We start from the raw sequence: 19,971 nt of genomic DNA, 5'->3' as shown, positions 1-19,971 counted from the left end.
AGTGTACAGGATGTAAATGTTGTAGAGGACAACACAGCAAAGAAAAGGAAGGACATCAAGTGTTGGGGAATTTATGGTCTACCTGCAAGAATCTGATTCACTTTAAACACAAGTCTTCAGCTCAAAAGAGGAAAAGCAGGCCCAAACTGATTATTGCCGGACACGTGTCAGATGGTGATTCTAAATGGGTCATTCTAAACTATATAACCTGTCAGTATCACTGGGTCTCAAGGTAACAAATGGTTTGTTATTGTTAGAATGATAACTGCAGAAGGAGAGCATCAGGTGAATGTGAACTGTCAGACAGGCGCCAGTGATTCATGCAACATCATAATCTTCACGACACAATGTGAAGTGGCTCTATTTGATGACCTGAAAACGAATCCATCAAAGGTAAATATGAGACCACCTAATGAAACCTCACTCTTCCCAAGAGGACAAATGAAGCTGAGAAACCAATGTGATTGTCACAATAAAGACCAGCAGATCCAGATCGTAGACATTGAGTAACAATCCATTCATCCCAGCTGAAGCAAGTCTAAAGCTTAGATTGGCAACACATATCATCTCAAAGAGGATGAGAGTGTGAGACCAGTGCAGCATTTGCTGAGGAGAGATCCAGCTGCCCTCCTGTCCAACCTGAAAGGAAAGATAGTCGAGCTGGGAACAAACAGAGAGTTATCAAGAAAGGGACAACTCCCACAGAATGCATTTGCAGCATCGCGGCCATGGGGAAAAAAAACACCTGGAAATCTGAGAGTCTGCATCGATCCAAAGGATTTCAATGATTGTTCCAGAACAGCATCAAAGCAGACAGCATGAGAACATCAGGGATCTTCTGACAGTGGATATTATTGTGGATTAGCTGCTCATATATAGATGTGAAAGACAGTGAAAGAAGCCATTGCACAGTTTCTGATTAAAATGTAATGTGACTGCGGAGGGGTCCTGACAGATGAAGCGGAAGCTGAAAAGGAAGAGGTGAAGGGAACTGAAGTCGAGTGCACGGGAAATGTTCGATAGTGAGAGGACTTCAGCCTGATCCTGACAAGGTGAGAGCTGTAACAAAGACATGGGGATGAACAGATGTGAGAAGTGTGCAGTGTTGTGTTGGTCACATAAACCACACCGGAAAGTTCTTGTCTAATTTGTCATGAGACTGTGAACCAATGTCCAAGCTCAGTCCTGAGGAGGGCCAGTGGTACTGGGGCAGGAACAAGAAGCAGCTTTCACTCAAACAACCAGGATCACCAACTTGTGCCCACACCAGGTGGGACGGCTTCAGGGGAAAGTGGGACAGACTGCAAGGAAGAGTTTTGTTGAGGAATATTTTTTGTGAACTGTATCTAGTAATTAAGTGTTAACTGCAGATGATAGTTGACACATTTAATGTATTTTAAACAAAAAGAGATATCATTTGTGAAATGCAAATTTTATATTATAAACACTGACTTGCCATCATCACAGGACCACATTTTTTTTTTTAAGAGTTTCGCCAATAAAACTCAAAACCCACTGCATGACACAAACATCACTCACTGAGGTGTGAGTATTTGTTGTCAATGTTTTTTCTGACAGATGTTAGCGTTGGATATATGGTCTCTCGGTGTATGTGTGTGTGTCGCTGAATATGTGCGTGATTGTGTGTGTGGTGTGTTTGTGTGTGTGTCTAGGGGAAAGTGGTGGGTGACAGCAGCCGAGGGAGTAGGCAGGGGACCTGGAGGGGCACCGAGCCCTGGGTCACAGAGGGGAGTAAGACAGAGTCTCAGCTGCTGACACAGACTCTCCCTTCCCCCCCTCCCCCTCCAGGCGGTGTGTCCAAAGGCAGCACCTGTCAGAAGGAAACATTGACAATGAAGGTTCCTCTCCATCTGTCCCAGCCCAGAACCTTGTGTGCTCAGCCCTGGGTGAAACATTCAGCTGGTGAGCCTGCCCTTTCCTCCCTCCAATAGCTGCTGGGTCACCAGTCAGTGAAGTATTCCTGATTCCCAGCAGCTGCCTGGCCCTCTCTTCACACTCATTCAGATCCTTCCGAAAGGACATTCCCCGCTCCCCCACCCCAGGGAATGAACACTCCCAGACATTATCAACCATCCAACTCTGAAACACACACATTAAATAAACACTACGCTGTGCATCCTGAACAAAATAAAGGAAGTTGACATAAAAGTTCACATTTGATCACACTGTTTCCGTAAAGTGCAAAACAGATCAGTTCGGCTTAAAACAGATGAGAATAAAAATAGAAAAGTAGAAGTTAAATAGTGAGAGAGAGATATCAATCTAACAATCAGACAGTTACAAAATTCATAGAGACTTTAACATAAAAGTTAAAATTTTGTTGCATAAAGTGCAGAAATGATTCACGTCCTACAGTACAAACCTCGCTCAGAGGGAGTTCAGGACATTGAAACATTTCAGGTCAATCACTGACCCACTGAAGACAGTGAGGATCAGAAAGTGTGAGGGAGGAACCATCCATGAAGATCCCTCTGACGGTGACACTGCTCACATTTCTGAGACGGGATGGAAACACGACTTGAGAAGGTCTCATTTGAAGCATCGGGATCCAAACCTGCAGATCCAGGATCCACCGTTCAATCTGTGGAAACACATTCCCAGGAAAACTCAATCTCAATCCAGAAAGAACTGGGTGTGAGCAATGAGCTGTAATTCTGTGTGTCTGCTGTGATATGGAAGGATGGACAATGATGTCCATGTTCACACTGGAACAGGAGAATCCCATTATTCCACAATAAGGCTCCAGGAATGACCTGCAGTGAAGGTCAGGAATGACAGACACGAGGCAATCACTTCAGGGTGGGGAGGGAGTGAAATTAGTCTGACAGGGTTTAACAGTGTCTGGGAGGGTGGGACAGGGTCAGGAGTGGAGGGGAATTAGTCTGACAGGGTTTAACAGTGTCTGGGAGGGTGAGATAGGGTCAGGGAGCGAGGGGAATTAGTCTGACAGGGTTTAACAGTGTCTGGGAGGGAGGGACACGGTCAGGAGTGGAGGGGAATTAGTCTGACAGGGTTTAACAGGGTCTGGGAGGGTGGGACAGGGTGAGGAGGAGAGGGGAATCAGTCTGACAGGGTTTAACAGTGTCTGGGAGGGTGGGACAGGGTCAGGAGAGGAGGGGAATTAGTCTGACGGTTTAACAGTGTCTGGGAGGGTGGGACAGGGTCAGGAGGGGAGGGAGGTTAGTCTGACAGGGTTTAACAGTGTCTGGGAGGGTGGGACAGTGTCAGGAGGGGAGGGGAATTAGTCTGACAGGGTTTAACAGTGTCTGGGAGGGTGGGACAGGGTGTGGGGGGAGGAGAATTAGTCTGATAGAGTTTAACAGTGACTGGGAGGGTGGGACAGGGTCAGGTGGGGCATGAAAATGTTACATATCACTGGAGCTACGTTAAAATGTCACTCACCAAATCATGAAGGAGCTGGAACAGACATATCAGAAGCTGAGAAAATAAAAACAGACCGTGAGAAATGGAACAAAATATAAACGTGACCATTTTGAGTTATTGTTGCTCAGTCACAGGACCCAGGATTCAATTCCCCTCAGCATTAACAAACCAGACCCAGGGGGCACAGCACAAAGGGAGTGGAGGAAGAGGGGTTGGAGGAAGAGAGTGGATGGTGGGGTTGAGGGAGTGCAGTGTGGGGGATGGGGAAGTGAAGGGTGAGGCAGTGGGACACTGGGGCCTGAGGGAACAGGAACTGACTGGTGATGGATGGGGATAACGGATGAAAAAGCAAAGAATTGGATGGAGACGAATGAGGGGGGAAGAAGGTGTGAAAATGAGGAAGAAGTGGGATAAGAGACGAGAGTTTGAGGGTCTTCAGAGTGAGGAGGGTGGCAGATGTGTCAGCCTGAGTAACACTCAGTGCAATGTAACTCTGTACTTGCAAATCCCTCTCCATCATTCCCAACACTCTGTCCCCTCAGTCACTTACTGGGAGCTGTTGTGTAGGTCCCACCTGGTGAACCTGCAGAAACAAAATAAATGTCCATTAGAATGGGGAATACTCCATTCTCAAAGGATGACAACACAGTGTGAGGGAATTGAGGTTCTGTAAGAAATCCTAGCTCCCACATTCCTTTCCATCCTAACCTTTTATGGAGATGCTGGAGATCTCTCCCATCCCATTGATATTCAGTCAGTGAGGAGGTGAGAGTGAGTGAAGGGTTTAATGATCAATATTGGACCTGGACTGGGCCGATCACCTGAAGGAAAGTCAGACAGGGGACAGGACGTGTGTATACGTGTGTATGCGTGTGTGGGGGGGGTTATTCAGTTCCATTCCCCACAGTGCCCTGTACTCCCAGTACTGAAGATTCCCCCACACTCACCCTGTCCCCTCAGGTCCACATTCCCCTCCCTCTGATTCTTACCTTTCCAGGGTTTTTTCCAGATGATTATTCCGAATATTGCAGCCATTGCAGCGACTAATCCAATCACAATTCCAAGATGAGCATATCCTGCACTGTTTTTCAGGACTTCTGAAATACATTTGTATAACATCAGGATTATCTCTGTTCCTGGATCCGTCCCCAATTCGTGTTAATTCGAGACAATTGAAAAGAACGTGTCCGTTGGGACTTGATGGGATTGGTTTAACATTGGTTTGACCATCACCCAGTTTCACTCTCCAGTGAAGTCCCTAAAGGTCCTATTGAAGGGGGTGTAAACACCGTGTTGTCCCAATCTAGAGGGATAATATCCATGTTTACAGAAGGCGCTAGGTTGAGAGACGGACTGAAGGGACAGTAACAGAGTAAATGAGTGAATTCCATCTGCTTCCGTTTTATCCAATGTGGGGAAGTGTGCAATCAACCACTTTAGATCTGAGGAAGACAAATCTGAATCCTTTCCTGCTGTTGTGAGATTATGTTGTGAGGTTAAATATAATGCATTTAGCAAGGCCATGTATAAACATCATTAAAAATCTCATGCATGTTTCATTAAAAAACACAGAAAGTTAATAGAGTGTTGGCCTTTACCTCAAGGGGGTTACAATATAAAGTGGCAAAGTGCACCTTCGGTCAGACTCTATCCAGAGAATGACATTGTGTCCTGAACATCAAACCTCACATCAGACAGACTGTTCTTGGAGGGGGGTATAGTGGAGATTCAGTTGAGTGAACGATAAGCACTGGTCACATTAACCTCATTAATCTGCTCCTGGGATGTGGGGGTGACAGAGACAGAGATGCCTGCAGCACAGAGAGAGACCCTTCAGCACATCATGTTAACAACAACCAACAACTGTTCTCATCCCATTTTCAAGCACTTGGCCATAGCCTTGTCAGCCTTAGAATCACAAGGGCACATCTAAATACTCCTTAAATGCTAATGAGGGTTTCTGCCCCAACATCCTAACAGACAGTGAGTTCCAGATTCCCACTTCCCACTTTTCCTCACATCTCCTCGGAACGTTCTCAGTATTAATGTGGATGTTCTCAGACTGATATAAAATCTATTCCCCCTGTTCATTGATCTCTCCACTCCACAGGTGGAGTCTCCAGACCAGGCATATCCTGGTAAATCTCCTCTGCACCCTCTCCAGTCCTATCATGTGAATGAACGAAGGATTTCATTGTCATGTGTATTTTACAGTGAGAAAACAGTAAAATACAGTGAGAAGATTTTTCACTGTCACCACAATCTGACACCATTTTGATTAGTTTTAAGAACAAGGGGATGGCACAGTGACTCAGTGGTTAGCACTGCTGCTTCCCAGCGCCAGGCACCCAGGTTCGATTCCAGCCTCAGGCGACTGTCTGTGTGGAGTTTGCACATTCTCCCCGTGTCTGCATGGGTTTCCTCCCCCCAATTCAAAGATGTGCAGGTCAGGTAAAGTGGCCATGTTAAATTGCCTATTGTGTTCAGGAATGTGGGTGAGGTGCATTAGTCAGGGGTAAATGTAGAGTAATGGGGAATGGGTTCATGGTCTCCAACATCACCTCCACTCTGTCTCCCACTGCTCCCGGGCAGGAAGATAAAGACAAAAAAATGGGTCTGGGTGGACACTCTTTGGAGGGTCGGTGTGGACCTCTTGGGCTGAAGGGCCTGTTTCCACACTATTGGGAATCTAATGTAATCAAAAAGAAATTACAGGCACAATGTGTCATCAAGATGGCGGTGGAGTATAGCTCCACATCTCCTCTGAATGCTTTTCCATTTTTTGATCTTTCTGTTTGTACTCACCTCTTTTCCTGAGCTTGGACAGCATCAGCAGCAGCAAGGTATCCCAGTGTGGACTCGACTGGGCCTAGTGTGGACCTTGTGATGGTGGTAAGTGAGCCTTGCTTACTTACTTTACCAGGGCCGAGCATGGGGAGCTGGCATCGGAATTGGCAGCTGCTACCCAGCGGGGGCGATGTTGGTGGAGTCGGCCCAGCAGCGAAAGGTAACACCTGAGGATCAGTAACTTCATCATTGGTTGGACCCAGCTCTAGTGATGGAGATACAGTGGTGGGAGGGCCTCACAGTGACATTGATGAGGTTGGCTAAATGGTGAGAGATGAGACTCTGATGTTGGTGGATCCGGTGCGGGTGGCAGCAAGGTGGTGGCAGAGGAGAATTGGCCCAGATATACAAGATGGCGCCTGAAGAGTGGCAGCTTCAACGTTGGCTGGGTCCAGTGTAGAGAGTGGGCGAGGCAGTGGGAGAGGGATAGTGGTGCAGCATCATCGATGATCAGGACTCATGGACTCTCTTGAAGCTTTAACTCTCGTTATTTTGATTTTTTAAAAATAGAATCCCAACTGTGTAGAAACAGGTTCTATGCCCAACATGTTCACACTGATTCTCCGAGGAATATGAACCCATGAACCCATTCCCCTTACAACAGAATCCCCTCTGACTATGGCCATGCGAGTCTTATTCCCGCCCTTCTGAACAGCAGTGCCCACCACGGTGCCATTATCCTGGAAACTGCTGCCCTCCCCTGGTGAGTCATCTCCCCCAGCAGTCTCCAAAGCGGTATACCTGTTTTGGAGGGAGATGACCGCAGGGGACACCTGCACTGCCTTCCTGCTCTTTTTCTGCCTTTTGGTCACCCATTCACTGTCTCCCTCAGCAGTTCTAACCTGCGGTGTGACCAGTTCACTAAACGTGCTACCCACGACCTCCTCAGCATCTCGGATGCCCCACAGTGAGTCCAACCGCACTTCCAGAGCCACCACACGGGCAAACAAGAGCTGCAGCTGGACACACTTCTTCCAAGTGTAAGGAGATTAGATCGGCGGTTCTGTGGCCGAAAACGGGACTCTCATATGGGCACCAACGATATCAGTAAAAAATTGAGATGAAGTTAAAGTGGAGGAGCTCAAAGGTAGTGATCTCGGATTACTACCAGTGCCACGTGCTACCCAGGGGAGAAATGAAAGAATAGGCAGGATGAACATGGGGCTTGAGGGATGGTGTAGATTTGTGGGACATTGGGACCAGTTCTGGGGAAGGTGGGACTATTACAAATTGTCGGTCTACATCTGAACCAGACTGGAACCAATGTCCTTGGGGGAGTTTTTGCTACTGCTGTTGGGGAGGATTTAAACTAATGCGACAGGGGGCTGGGAACCAGAAGAGACAACTAGTAGACAGTGAGTTGGAAACTGAGACTGAAAGGATCATGAAGTTAGTATTACCAAGGGGAAGAGTAGGCAGACAGCAGATGAACGCAAAAGAACTGGCGGCCTGAAGTGCATATACTTTAATGCATGACGTTTTGTGGGTAAGGCAGAGGGACTTAGGGCTTGGATTGGTGCCTGGGAGTATGGCATTACTGAGATCACAGAGGCTTGGTTGAAGGAAGGGCATGATTGGCAACTAAATGTTCCAGGATATAGCTGCTTCAGACAGGACAGGGAGGGAAGTAAAATCGGGGGAGGAGCTGCATTGCTGGTCGGCGATGATATCACGGCTGTGCTAAAGGATGACACTATGGAGGGCTTGGGTAGTGAGGCATTATTGGTGGGTTGGAGAAATAAGAAGGGCTCAGTTACATTGTTGGGGCTGTATTACAGGCCTCCCAACAGTGAGCATGAGGTAGAAGAACAAATAGGTGAACAGATTATGCAAAGATATAAAGGCAACAAGGTGGTGATGATGGGAGATTTTAATTTTCCCAACATTGACTGGAATACATTTAGTGTCAGAGGTCTGGATGGGGCAGATTTTGTAAGGAGCATCCAGGAAAGTTTTCTGGAGCAGTATGTCAATAGTCTGACAAGGGAAGCAGCCATATTGGATCTGGTGTTGGGGAATGAACCAGGCCAGGTGGTAGAAATTGCAGTGGGGGGTTTTCTTTGGGAATAGTGACCACAATTCTGTAAGTTTTAGAATACTCGTAGATAAAGGTGAGAGTGGTCCTAAGGGAAGAGTACTAAACTGGGTCAAGGCCAATTATATCAAAATTAGGCAGGAGCTGGGAAATGTGGATTGGACACAGATATTTGAAGGGAAGTCCACATTTGAGATGTGGGAGACTTTCAAAGACAGGTTGAAGATAGGCATGACCCGTTAAAGGCAAGGGATAGGAAAGGCAAGATTCATGAACCGTGGACGATCGGAGAAATTATGCAACTTGCCAAGAGGAAAAGGGAATCGTACATAAGGTCCAGGCAGCTTAGAACAGAATGGGCCTTGGAGGGAGAGTCAGACCAATCTTAAACAAGTAATCAAGCGGCTAAAAGGGGTCATGAAATAAGGAGAATCCCAAAGCCTTTTATTCATACAGAAGAAGCAAGAAGATAACTAGAGAAAGGGTTGGTCCACTAAAGGATAAGGAAGGAAAGTTGTGTGTTGAACCTGAGAAAGTGGGTGAGATTATCAATGATTACTTTGCATCAGTGTTCACTGAGGAGAGGGACATGAGATTAGAGAGAGAAGTTTGTTTACTCTGGATCACGTTGACATAAAGAGGCAAGATGTGTTGTATAGGCGAAAGGATATTAAGGTGGACAAATCTCCAGGACTTGATAGGATCTAACCCAGGTTACTGAGGGAGGCGAGAGAGGAAATAGTTGGGGCCCTGACAGATATCTTTGCAGCGTCCTTAAACACAGGTGAGCTGCTGGAGGACTGGAGGGTTGCTCATGTTGTTCCCCTGTACAAGGAGGGTAGTAGGGATATTCCAGGTAATGACAGACCAGTGAGCCTGACGTCAGTGGTGGGAAACTTGCTGGAGAAGGTACTGAAGGATAAAATCTACTTATATTTAGTAAAGAATGGGCTTATCAGTGTTAGGGCCACATGGTTTTGTGTGGGGGAGATCATGCCTTACGAACTGAATAGAGTTCTTTGAGGAAGTGACCAAGTTGATAGATGAAGGAAGGGCTGTAGATGTCATATACATGGACTTTAGTAAGGCATTTGATAGGGTTCCCCGCAGTAAACCAATGGAGAAAGTGAAGTCACATGGTGTGCAGGGTGTTCTAGCTTGGTGGATAAAGAACTGGTTGAGCAACAGGAGACAGAGAGTAGTAGTTGAAGGGAGTTGCTCCAAATGGAGAAAGGTGACCGGTGGTGTTCCACAGGGGTTAGTGCTGGGGTCACTGTTGTTTGTGATATACATAAACGATCTGGAAGAGGACATAGTTGGTCTGATCAGTAATTTTGCAGAAGATACAAAGAATGGTGAGGTAGCAGAAAGCATAGGGGACTGTCAAAGAATACAGGAGGATATGGATAGACTGGAGAGCTGGGCGGAGAAGTGGCAGATGGAGTTCAATCCAGACAAAGGTGAGGTGATGCATTTTGGGAAGTCTAATTCTAGAGCGAAATATACTGTAAACGGAACAGTCTTGGGAAAGGTTGATGAGCAGAGAGATCTGGGAGTGCAGGTCCAGTGTACCCTGAAGGTTGCTGCACAGGTGGATAGAGTGGTCAAGAAGGCATGCCTTCATCGGACGGGGTATTGAGTATAAGAGCTGGCAGGTCATGTTAAAATTGTACATGACATTGGTTCGGTCGCATTTAGAATACTGTGTACAGTTCTGGTCGCCACATTACCAAAAGGATGTGGACGCTTTGGAGAGAGTGAAAGTGAGGACTGCAGATGCTGGAGATCAGAGCTGAAGAAGGGCTCATGCCTGAAACGCCGATTCTCCTGCTCCTTGGATGCTGCCTGACCTGCTCCGCTTTTCCAACAACACATTTTCAGCTTTGGAGAGGGTGCAGAGAAGGTTTATGAGGATGTTACCTGGTATGGAGGGTGCTAGCTATAAAGAGGGGTTGAGTAGGTTAGAATTGTTTTCATTAGAAAAAAGGAGATTGAGGGGGGACCTGATTGAGGTCTACAAAATCATGAAGGGTATACACAGGGTGGATAGGAATAAGCTTTTTCCCAGGGTGAAGGATTCAATAACAAGAGGTCACACATTCAAGGTGAGAGGTGAAAAGTTTAAGGGGGATACATGCAGCAAATACTTCACACAGAGGGTGGTAGGTGCCTGGAATGCGTTGCCAGGAGAGGTGGTAGAGGCAGGCACGATAGATTCATTTAAGGTGCGTCTGGACAGATGTATGGGTAGGTGGGGAGCAGAGGGATACAGATGCTGAAGAATTGAGCAACAGTTTTAGTCTTGGGGGGCCGAAGGGCCGGTTCCTGTGATGTAAATTTTCTTTGTTCTTTGTTCATTTCCCTAAATTTCCCTCTGACTAATGCACCTAACACTATGGGCAATTTAGCATGGCCAATTCACCCTACCCTGCACATCTTTGGACTGTGGCAGGAAACTGGAGCACCCAGAGGAAACCCACACAGAAATAGGGAGAAAGTGTAAACTCCACACAGACAGGCCACCGACTTGGGAATCGAACTTGGGTCCCTGGAACTGTGAGGCAGCAGTGCTAACCACTGAGCCACCGTGCCGTAATATGGATTCCAGAACTGTATACAATAATCTTGCTGTGATATAACCAAGTTTTGATACATGTCCAGTGTAACTTCCTTTATCTTCAAATCTATGACGCAGTTAATAAAAGGCAAGTGTAACACATGCCTTCTTAACCACTTCATCTCCCTGTCCTAATACCTTAAGGGACCAGTGACCAGCATATCAAGGGCCCTCTGATTCTCGGTGCTTCCCAGGATCCATCATGTATTCCCTTGCCTTGGTTGTCCTGCCCCAGTGCATCATCTTCGCCTTATTCAGAGTGAATTCCATTTGGCACTGATCAGCCCACCTGACCAGAACTTCTATATCTTCCTGTAATCGAAGGCTATCCTCTTCACTATGTCCCACCACACTCATTTCATATCATCTGAGAACTTACTGAATAACCCTCGAACATTTAACTTTACGTAATTTCTATAAATCATAAACAGCAGTGTTACTGTCTGGTCTAGCATTTATAAATCAATCCTAATTGGTCAGAGGGCAGTTGAGAGTTACCCACACTGCTGTATGTCTGGAGTCACATGGAGGTGAGAACGGCTGATTTCCACCCAAAAGGGAATTCATGAACCAAACAGGTTTACACAACAATGGTTTCATTGTCATTATTAGACTCTTAATTCCAGATTTTCATTCAAATCAACTTCCACCATCTAACATATTGAATACAAACTCAGGTCACCAGGATGTTATTCAGGTCTCTGGATTAATAATCTCGTGATAATACCACCTCGTCATCACCTCCCCTCCTCACTAAAAGAGGGAATTCCACCCACCATCATTTTACCCAGTCTGGGGAAGTGTGAGTCTCAGAAAATCTAAGGTCAATCTCAGAAAGAGCTATCAAAGTATGTTCATAGTTTTAAAAGTTTAGGTGTTATAAAAAAAATGGACACACACACAGACACACACACACAAACAGACACACACACAGACACACACACACACTCTCCAGTCCCTTACCCCACTGATAGAGCTGGGCCTCTGCCAGGCTGCTGTGTTCAATTTGACAGGAGTACTGATCCTCATCCCCAGCATTGATCTCAATCTCTTTCTGGATCTGATGGGTCCCATCGTGGTTCGGTCGAACCCCTGAGGATTGGGTCTCAGACATGACCTCTCCATTCCTTAGCCAGGTCACCTCGATGTCTACAGGATAAAACCCAGTGACCAGGCAGGAGAGAGTGAGCGGCTTGTCCTGACCATTGGGCTCCCTCCTGGAGATGAACACTTCAGGCTGAACTGTGATGGGAAAGGGGGAAAACACAAACAACAGACAGACACTGAATGGAATGGGAGAACGGTTTCATGGATCAGTGAGGTTAGATCAGAACATGGAGCAAAACTGAAATACATACCTTTCCTTCCAAAATACTGCTTTCCAGCTTGCAAATATCTCTTTAAATCCTGAACAAACCCTTGCTCGAGATGTGTTTCCCAATATTTGTTCCAGGATTCATCAGCATTCCATTTCTCTTTAGTCTTTACTGCATTGTGATTGGTTGCGATCCATCTCATTCTATCTGAATCTAAGCTGAGGTAATCCTTTCCATCAAATCCAACTCGCATCGATCTCTTAATAGAGCCGTCATCAGTGATTTCAACAATTGTTATCCATTGAAATGTGTGAATTCCTATCGGTGATCAAACAGGAAATAGTATTTAATTTTTTGCAAATACATGGCAACCTGCCTGATCTGAGGGGAGAGTAATCTAGTATCAAATAGAATTGGAAATTATTGTCTAGTAATGAATGATATCAGGGGATTAGTGCTGGGAGACGGACTGAGTGGGATGACCTAGGGGTCAGTACTAGGGGATGGACTGAGTGGAGTGACCCATGGATCAGTGCTGGGGGATGGACTGAGAGGAGTGACCCAGGGGTCAGTGCTGGGGGATGGACTGAGAGGAGTGACCCAGGGGTCAGTGCTGGGGGATGGACTGAATGGAGTGACACAGGGTTCAGTGCTGGGGGACGGACTGCGTGGAATGACCCAGGGGTCAGTGCTGGGGAATGGACTGAGTAGAGTGACCCAGGGGTCAGTGCTGGGGAATGGACTGAGTGGGGTGACCCAGAGGTCACTGCTGGGAGATGGACTGAGTGGGGTGACCCAGAGGTCACTGCTGGGGGATGGACTGAGTGGAGTGAAAAAAGGTGAGTGCTGGGGAATGGACTTGATTATCTCCACTGCCTTATCTCTCTCAGATATTTCCTACAGAGCTTCTCATTGGCCTCTCACACTGCCTGGTGAATTCACATTGTCCATTCTGTAATACGGGAGAAAATCAATGCTCCCTCGCCCACCTTATGTATGAACAGACATTGAGACCCAGTGAGATGACAGGAATTCTCCAACAATCTGCTTGTTCCTGGAGGATCACACCCATCTTACCAGATTCCCACTCACTCAATCGTAAACCATCTCCTGATCTTCATCAGTATGACACACTTGATAAATGCAGAAGGAACAGAGTCTCACTCTGCATACCTCTGGCTCACACGGTGTCTCATGTGGAATGTACAAGTGTTACAGGGAACAGTATAACTCAGGCTCTGTACCTGCCTGTCACTCATTGGAAAGAACAAATAAAATTAAACTTGTTTTTAAAAAGCAAGTTTTTTGATCTCTAGGAATGCTGAAGTGTGATGTAATTCATTACCTTTAGTAATTGGTTTAAAAGGAGGCAATGTGGGAGATAATTTACACACAGGAAGGCTCCTACAAACTTGCAAATGATGAAAGTTGAAGTTTGATACTGACCAGGGTGTTGAGGATAACCTCCCTGCTCTTCCTCAAAGATTCATCAACATAAAGCCAACGGAGAGTCTGTTCAGCATCTCATCTGACAGACAGCAACTTCAACAGCACAGCATTCTGTACAGCCTGAACTGGCATGTTCAGTGTAATTGCTGTGTTTATGCCCTGGGGTGGGGCTTTGTACCTACAACCTTCTGATGCAGAACCCAGAGGGACACCACCTCTAACACAGTCAACATTACCCTTCAGAAATACCCCATCACTGATCTTACCAGATGTCTGGTTAGTACTTTGCATCATTGTATTCAGATTCTCCTTTGCCATGTCTGATCGTGTATTCCCGAGACCTGTGAGATATTGCCAGTATTCTGCATCAAAATAGTCCACCATGAACTGCTGTCTGGGGACCATCCGACGAACATTAGTGTCATGGTAATTGAGTTGAACTCCATTGACTATCGCAATGTTAGTCACCTCCGGAAAATCCTTAATGCCAGAGACTGCCGTGTAGATCACAGTCAGTGAGTGGGTGTCTGCAAATATCAGTTAAAGAAGGGGTTAATAAACATTTACACACTGCTGAAGACATATGCCCCAGAAATTCCTACACACCTAACCAAGATGTTCCAGTACAGCTCCAACACCAGCCTCAACGTGACAATGTGGAAAATTGCTCAGGCATGACCACAAAAAAGCAGGACAAATCCAACCCAGTGAATTAACTGCCCCATCAGCCTACTCTCGATCATCAGTAAACTGATGGAAAGTGTCACTAATAGTGTCATCAAGCAGCAATAACCTGCTCAGTGACACCCAGTTTAGCTTCTCCTGGGGCCACTGAGTTCCTGACCTCGTTATAGACTTGGTTCAAACATGGACAAAAAGCTGATTCCAGAGGGGAGGCAAGAGTGGCAGCCCTGGGTATCAAGGCCACGTTTGACCATGTGTGGCATCAAGGAGCCCTGGAATCAGTGGGAAAAAGGGGGAAAACTTTTTGCCGGTTGGAGTCATACCTGGCACAGGAGAAGATGGTTGTAGTTGTTGGAGGTCAGGCATCTCAGCTCCAGGACATCAGTACAAGAGCTCCTCAGGGACTTTCTCTCCAGTATAAGGTCAGAAATAGGGATAGTCACTGATGATTGCACCATGTTCAGCATTGTTTCTAATTCCTCAGGTACTGAAACCATCCATTTCCAAATGCAGCAACACCTGGGCAATTTTCAGGAAGAATATTATGCTTGAAACGTTAACTTTTCTGCCTCTCGGATGCTGCCTGACCTGCTGTGCTTTTCCAGTGCCACACTTGTGACAATATTCAGGCTTCGGCTGGTAAGTGGCAAGTTATACTGGCAGCACACACAGGCCTCGTGTACTGACCAACTGAAACCGGTGAGAATGTGACTATCTCCCTTTGATATTCAATGGTGTTGTAATCACTGAATTGTCCAGAAACTGAAGTGGATGCACCACATGTATACTGTATGCAAGAGCAGGTCAGGTGTTGGGAATTCTGCAGTGAGTAACTGCTGACTCACGGCCTGCTTCATTGTTAGCCCATCCACAACACTCACTCCTAACATTAGGACATCACAGCTGGGCCTGGGCTGGGTTAGACATGGAGTCTCCTTCTCCTCCCCGCAGTGTTTACAAGACTTTAGACCAGGAATGATGAAGCTGTTTGGCTTCTCCCAATCGATGTGAAAATTAAAATTCTCCATTGGAACCATTTGCTCGGAGCTTCTCTGATCTCGGGGTTTCTACATCCTGCTGTCAGGAGACCTGGACACAAATCCCATCAGAGTCTCCCAGACTGTGCTGCCTTCAATGTGTAAAAGATCAGGCTGGCTGTATAACAGGCGGCTGATCAAACATCCCCCATTTCAAACTCTCCCCAACAGACTCACATTCACCCCAGACACAGAGAGAGAGAGAGAGAGAGAGAATGGAAAGCTGAATTCTGTACTTACCGGGAGAGACCCGGGAAAAACACAGGGAGATGGAGAGAAGGATCAGCAACATTCTGGGAATCCACTCTCCCTATTCCCATCAAAAACGGATTGGGTTAAAAGCTGCTGATAATGGACTGGAAATGACAAAGAAAAACGTCTGTAGTGAATCCATTCTCCAAGTTGGATGGAAATTTGATCACTTCCTCCAACTCAAACAGAGAGGGGAATGATTGGTTCGTATCAGAAAAAAAACACCCAATTAAATGTGAAACCGTGAGAGTGTCACCAGTTACCGGGAGACTGAAAGGCAGACACACAGGGGTTTGACACCAAGAGCTGCAGGTTTGAGACGCTGCCCACATCAGGAACGGGGATCGCTCCAGGAGGTGAAAGCACAGACCGTGTGCTGCAGCTGAAATGGGAGGGAAATCCTCATTCTCCATCCGACAGCCCCGCTCCCACTCTTCATTAGAAAGGACAGTGATCCCTATCCAATTATAAAAGCTGGTCATGTGAGACCCTGAACTCTCATCTCTATCCGGGTGGATGCATCCCTCTTTGCGTCCGTTTAAACTTGTACATTTCCCCTTGTATCCAGCGTTATGTATTAAGGTCAGTCTGTCTGGGTATGGAAGATACTGTTTATCCCTGCACACAGTGACCTGGCTGATGCAAAGCAAGTACCAGGTGTCCCTGAGCTCCAGAGTGAGGTCCTGAAGGGCCCATGGTCTGGGAGTTACTTCTAGAGCAGGCCTGGAGTCAGTGCAGTCTCAGTCAATGGGCGGGAATCAGATAGCTTCCCAGTCAGATCTGGAGTCAGGCAGGCCTGCCCTCTCTCTCCTGCCTTGCCATTTGCTGAGTCCATCAGGAAGGATGCGAGCCTGAGAGGGGTGACTATTCCTGGCAGCGGGGGCCTGCAGGTTAAGGCCTCCCTGTACATGGATGACGTCGCCGTTTTCTGCTCGGATCCGCTATCCATGCGCAGATTCATGTGCATATGTGACCAGTTCGAACGGGCCTTGGGGGCCAAGGTAAACCGAGGCAAGAGCGAGGCCATGCTCTTCGGGAACTGGGCCGACCAATCCTCGATCCCCTTCACCGTCAGGACCGACCACCTGAAGGTGCTGGGTATTTGGTTCGGGGGGGCTGGGGCATACGCCAAGTCATGGGAGGAGCGTATCAGTAAAGTGAGGCAGAAACTGGGCAGATGGAGGCTACGGTCGCTTTCCATCATGGGAAAAAAACTTGGTCATCGGGTGTGAGGCACTGTCATTGCTGTTATACATGGCACAGGTCTGGACTATTCCCAGAACCTGTGCCGTTGCAGTCGCCCGGGCCATCTTCCAGTTTATATGGAGTTCAAAGATGGACCGGGTCCGAAGGGACTCGCTGTACAAAGATCTGGGCAACGGGGAAAAAAAACACCCAATGCCACCCTCACCCTGATGGCCACCTTTGTGTGTGGCTGCATCAAGCTGTGCATGTATCCCTGGTACGCAAACACCAAGTGTCACTACGTACTGAGGTTCTACCTGTCCCCGGTGTCGCGAAGGATAGGCCTGGCCTCGCTGCCGCGGGACGCTCCGAGTAGTTGGACCGTTACATATCACCTGTCCTACGGCCTGTTCCCCGGGACGCACACCGAGACGAACATCAACTGCGCCTGGAGGATCATCAACTCGGTGAAGGACGCTCTCTGGGCGGTCCGAAATGTGTTGATCTTCCAGCTGAAGGAGTTGACCCCGACTGAGTGTTGCAGACTGGCACATTCCAAGGTCCAGGACTACATGTTGAGGGACGCGCTGAAGCTTGGGGCAGCTGCCGCCAAGGCGCAGTGGGGAAAGACCACCGTGTAACATCTGCCTGCCTAAAGAAGATCAGGGGGCCCACGCCTAAATATGTGGATAGTAGTCGTACCGACCGGTCTCTGTATGCCAAGAAATGGAAAGTTTACGTATGTATGGCATAACCAATTGTACAGATTATCAAAATATTTTATGAATAAAGTATATTTTTGAAATAAAAAAATAAAAAAAAGGCCTACAGTCACAGAGAGTTGTAGAAACATATAGCATGGAAACAGACCCTTCAGCCCAACTCGCCCATGCCCACCACCAGGTTTCCTAAACTAGATGAATCCCATTTGTCTGTGTTTGTCCTGTATTCCCCTCGACCTTTCCTGTCCATATACCTGTCCAAATGTCTTTTGAATATTGTAATTGTACTCACCTCTATCACATCCTCTGGCAGCTGGTTCCATATACCCACCACTCCTTGTGTGAAACACTGGCCCCTCAGCTCCCTTTAAATCTTTCCCCTCTTATCCCTCTATCCTCTAGTTTTGGACTCCCCTCCTCTGGGGAAAGGCCACCTCTCATGTTTCTATGTTCCAATGAGTGCAGGCTAATCTACTCCAGCTCTCCCCATCAGACTGAACCTCCATATCTGGGAGCAGCCGAGTGAACCTTCTTCAGACTGCCCTCACTACCAGGATATCCTTCCTTAGATAAAGGGCCCAAACCTGGTCACCGTCTTCCCACTGGGTCTGACCAGTGCCATCTATAGTTTTTACAAAACCTCCTTACTTTTACACTCCATCCTTTTGAAGTCAAGGCCAACATTCCATTTGCCTTCCGGCTGAACCTGAACACTGGCTTTTTGTGATTCAGGGCTGAAGACTCTGAAATCCCTCTTTCCTGTGGCTTTCTCCATTTGAATGATATTCAGTCCCTGTGTTTGCCCTGACAAAGTGCATAACCTACATTTTCCCACATTACATTCCATCCGCCAAGTGTTGGCACATTCAGTCAACCTCTTTATATCCCAACAATAGGTATTGAGCTGACTAGCCAAAAGTTATCATTTTTTGCTTCCTTTCTTTTTTAAGTAAAATTGGCAGTTTTCGAATCCTCTGGGATTTTTCCAGAATCGGATAATTTCCAGAAGATTCAATGCATCCACTATCTCTTTGGCTACTTCCTTGAATACGCTGGGATGCATCCCATCAGGCCCAAGCTCCAGCTACAAGCTGGTCTACATTCTAGACCTCACTGGGGACAGAAACATCAGGCTGGAGACAATTTGAAAGCCTTGAAGCTATTTTTTGAGCACTCCATTACTGATTACACAGAACGGAGCTGTGCTGGACCTCAGATCCCTGAAGGAGACAAAGAATATGGATCAGTACGGTGATGGCATTGAGGTATCTGGCTGGAATCTCAGAGTCTGGATAATAGAAGCTAATCTTGTTGGAGATAAGAATGTCTTTTGAGAGGTCCCACCATGACAGCGCAGCTTCTGAGAGAGGAGAAACTTGCTCGAGAAATCTATTGCCGTGTGCAGAAGCTCTGAGGTTGTCAATCAAAGCTGGAGAGGATTAACGGACAAAGACAAGGTTTTGCATTATGCTGAGACTCTGTCCCGGTAAACAAGAACAGCACAATGGGAAAAACAAGAAGAAATATTTGCTGAAGGGCCAGCAGAAACATCAAGCCCCAGTGTACAGGATGTAAATGTTGTAGAGGACAACACAGCAAAGAAAAGGAAGGACATCAAGTGTTGGGGGGAATTTATGGTCTACATGCCAGAATCTGATTCACTTTAAACACAAGTCTTCAGCTGAAAAGAGGAAAAGCAGGCCCAAACTGATTATTGCTGGAGACGTGTCAGATGGTGATTCTAAACGGGTCATTCTAAACCATATAACCTGTCAGTATCACTGGGTCTCAAGGTAACAAACAGTTTGTTATTGTTAGAACGATGACTGCAGAAGGAGGGCATCAGGTGAATGTGAACTGTCAGACAGGCACCAGTGATTCATGCAACATCATAATCTTCACAGACACGTGTGAAGTGGCTCTATTTGATGACCTGAAAATGAATCCATCAAGGGTAAATATGAGACCACCTAATGAAACCTCACTCTTCCCAAGTGGACAAATGAAGCTGAGAAACCAATGTGATTGGTCACAATAAAGACCAGCAGATCCAGATCGTAGACATTGAGTAACAATCCATTCATCCCAGCTGAAGCAAGTCTAAAGCTTAGATTGGCAACACATATCATCTCAAAGAGGATGAGAGTGGGAGACCAGTGCAGCATTTGCTGAGGAGAGATCCAGCTGCCCTCCTGTCCAACCTGAAAGGAAAGATAGTCGAGCTGGGAAAAAAACAGGGAGTTATCAAGAAAGGGACAACTCCCACAGAATGCATTTGCAGCATCGCGGCCATGGGGAAAAAAACACCTGGAAATCTGAGAGTCTGCATCGATCCAAAGGATTTCAATGATTGTTCCAGAACAGCATCAAAGCAGACAGCATGAGAACATCAGGGATCTTCTGACAGTGGATATTATTGTGG

The 19,971-nt window shown here is 46.8% G+C and overlaps 1 protein-coding gene across 1 annotated transcript in view; it reads right to left on the bottom strand.

Moving 5' to 3' along the window:
- The window catches only part of LOC132832631 (uncharacterized), a 36,823-nt gene extending 21,012 nt beyond the window's left edge, over positions 1-15,811 (bottom strand). The window contains exons 1-7 of the mRNA XM_060850713.1: positions 15,631-15,811; positions 13,936-14,196; positions 12,263-12,538; positions 11,868-12,146; positions 4,395-4,502; positions 3,956-3,988; positions 3,430-3,459 (exon numbers count right to left, since the gene is read on the bottom strand). Of these exons, the coding sequence (XP_060706696.1) occupies positions 3,430-3,459; positions 3,956-3,988; positions 4,395-4,502; positions 11,868-12,146; positions 12,263-12,538; positions 13,936-14,196; positions 15,631-15,682 (1,039 nt within the window). The 5' untranslated portion in view covers positions 15,683-15,811. The remainder of the gene's footprint in view (positions 1-3,429; positions 3,460-3,955; positions 3,989-4,394; positions 4,503-11,867; positions 12,147-12,262; positions 12,539-13,935; positions 14,197-15,630) is intronic.
- Positions 15,812-19,971: the final 4,160 nt, after the last annotated feature.

The sequence above is a fragment of the Hemiscyllium ocellatum genome, chromosome 35 (genome assembly GCF_020745735.1).
Source record: "Hemiscyllium ocellatum isolate sHemOce1 chromosome 35, sHemOce1.pat.X.cur, whole genome shotgun sequence".
Classification (NCBI taxonomy): domain Eukaryota; kingdom Metazoa; phylum Chordata; class Chondrichthyes; order Orectolobiformes; family Hemiscylliidae; genus Hemiscyllium; species Hemiscyllium ocellatum.
This window is presented reverse-complemented; position numbering and strand designations above follow the sequence as displayed.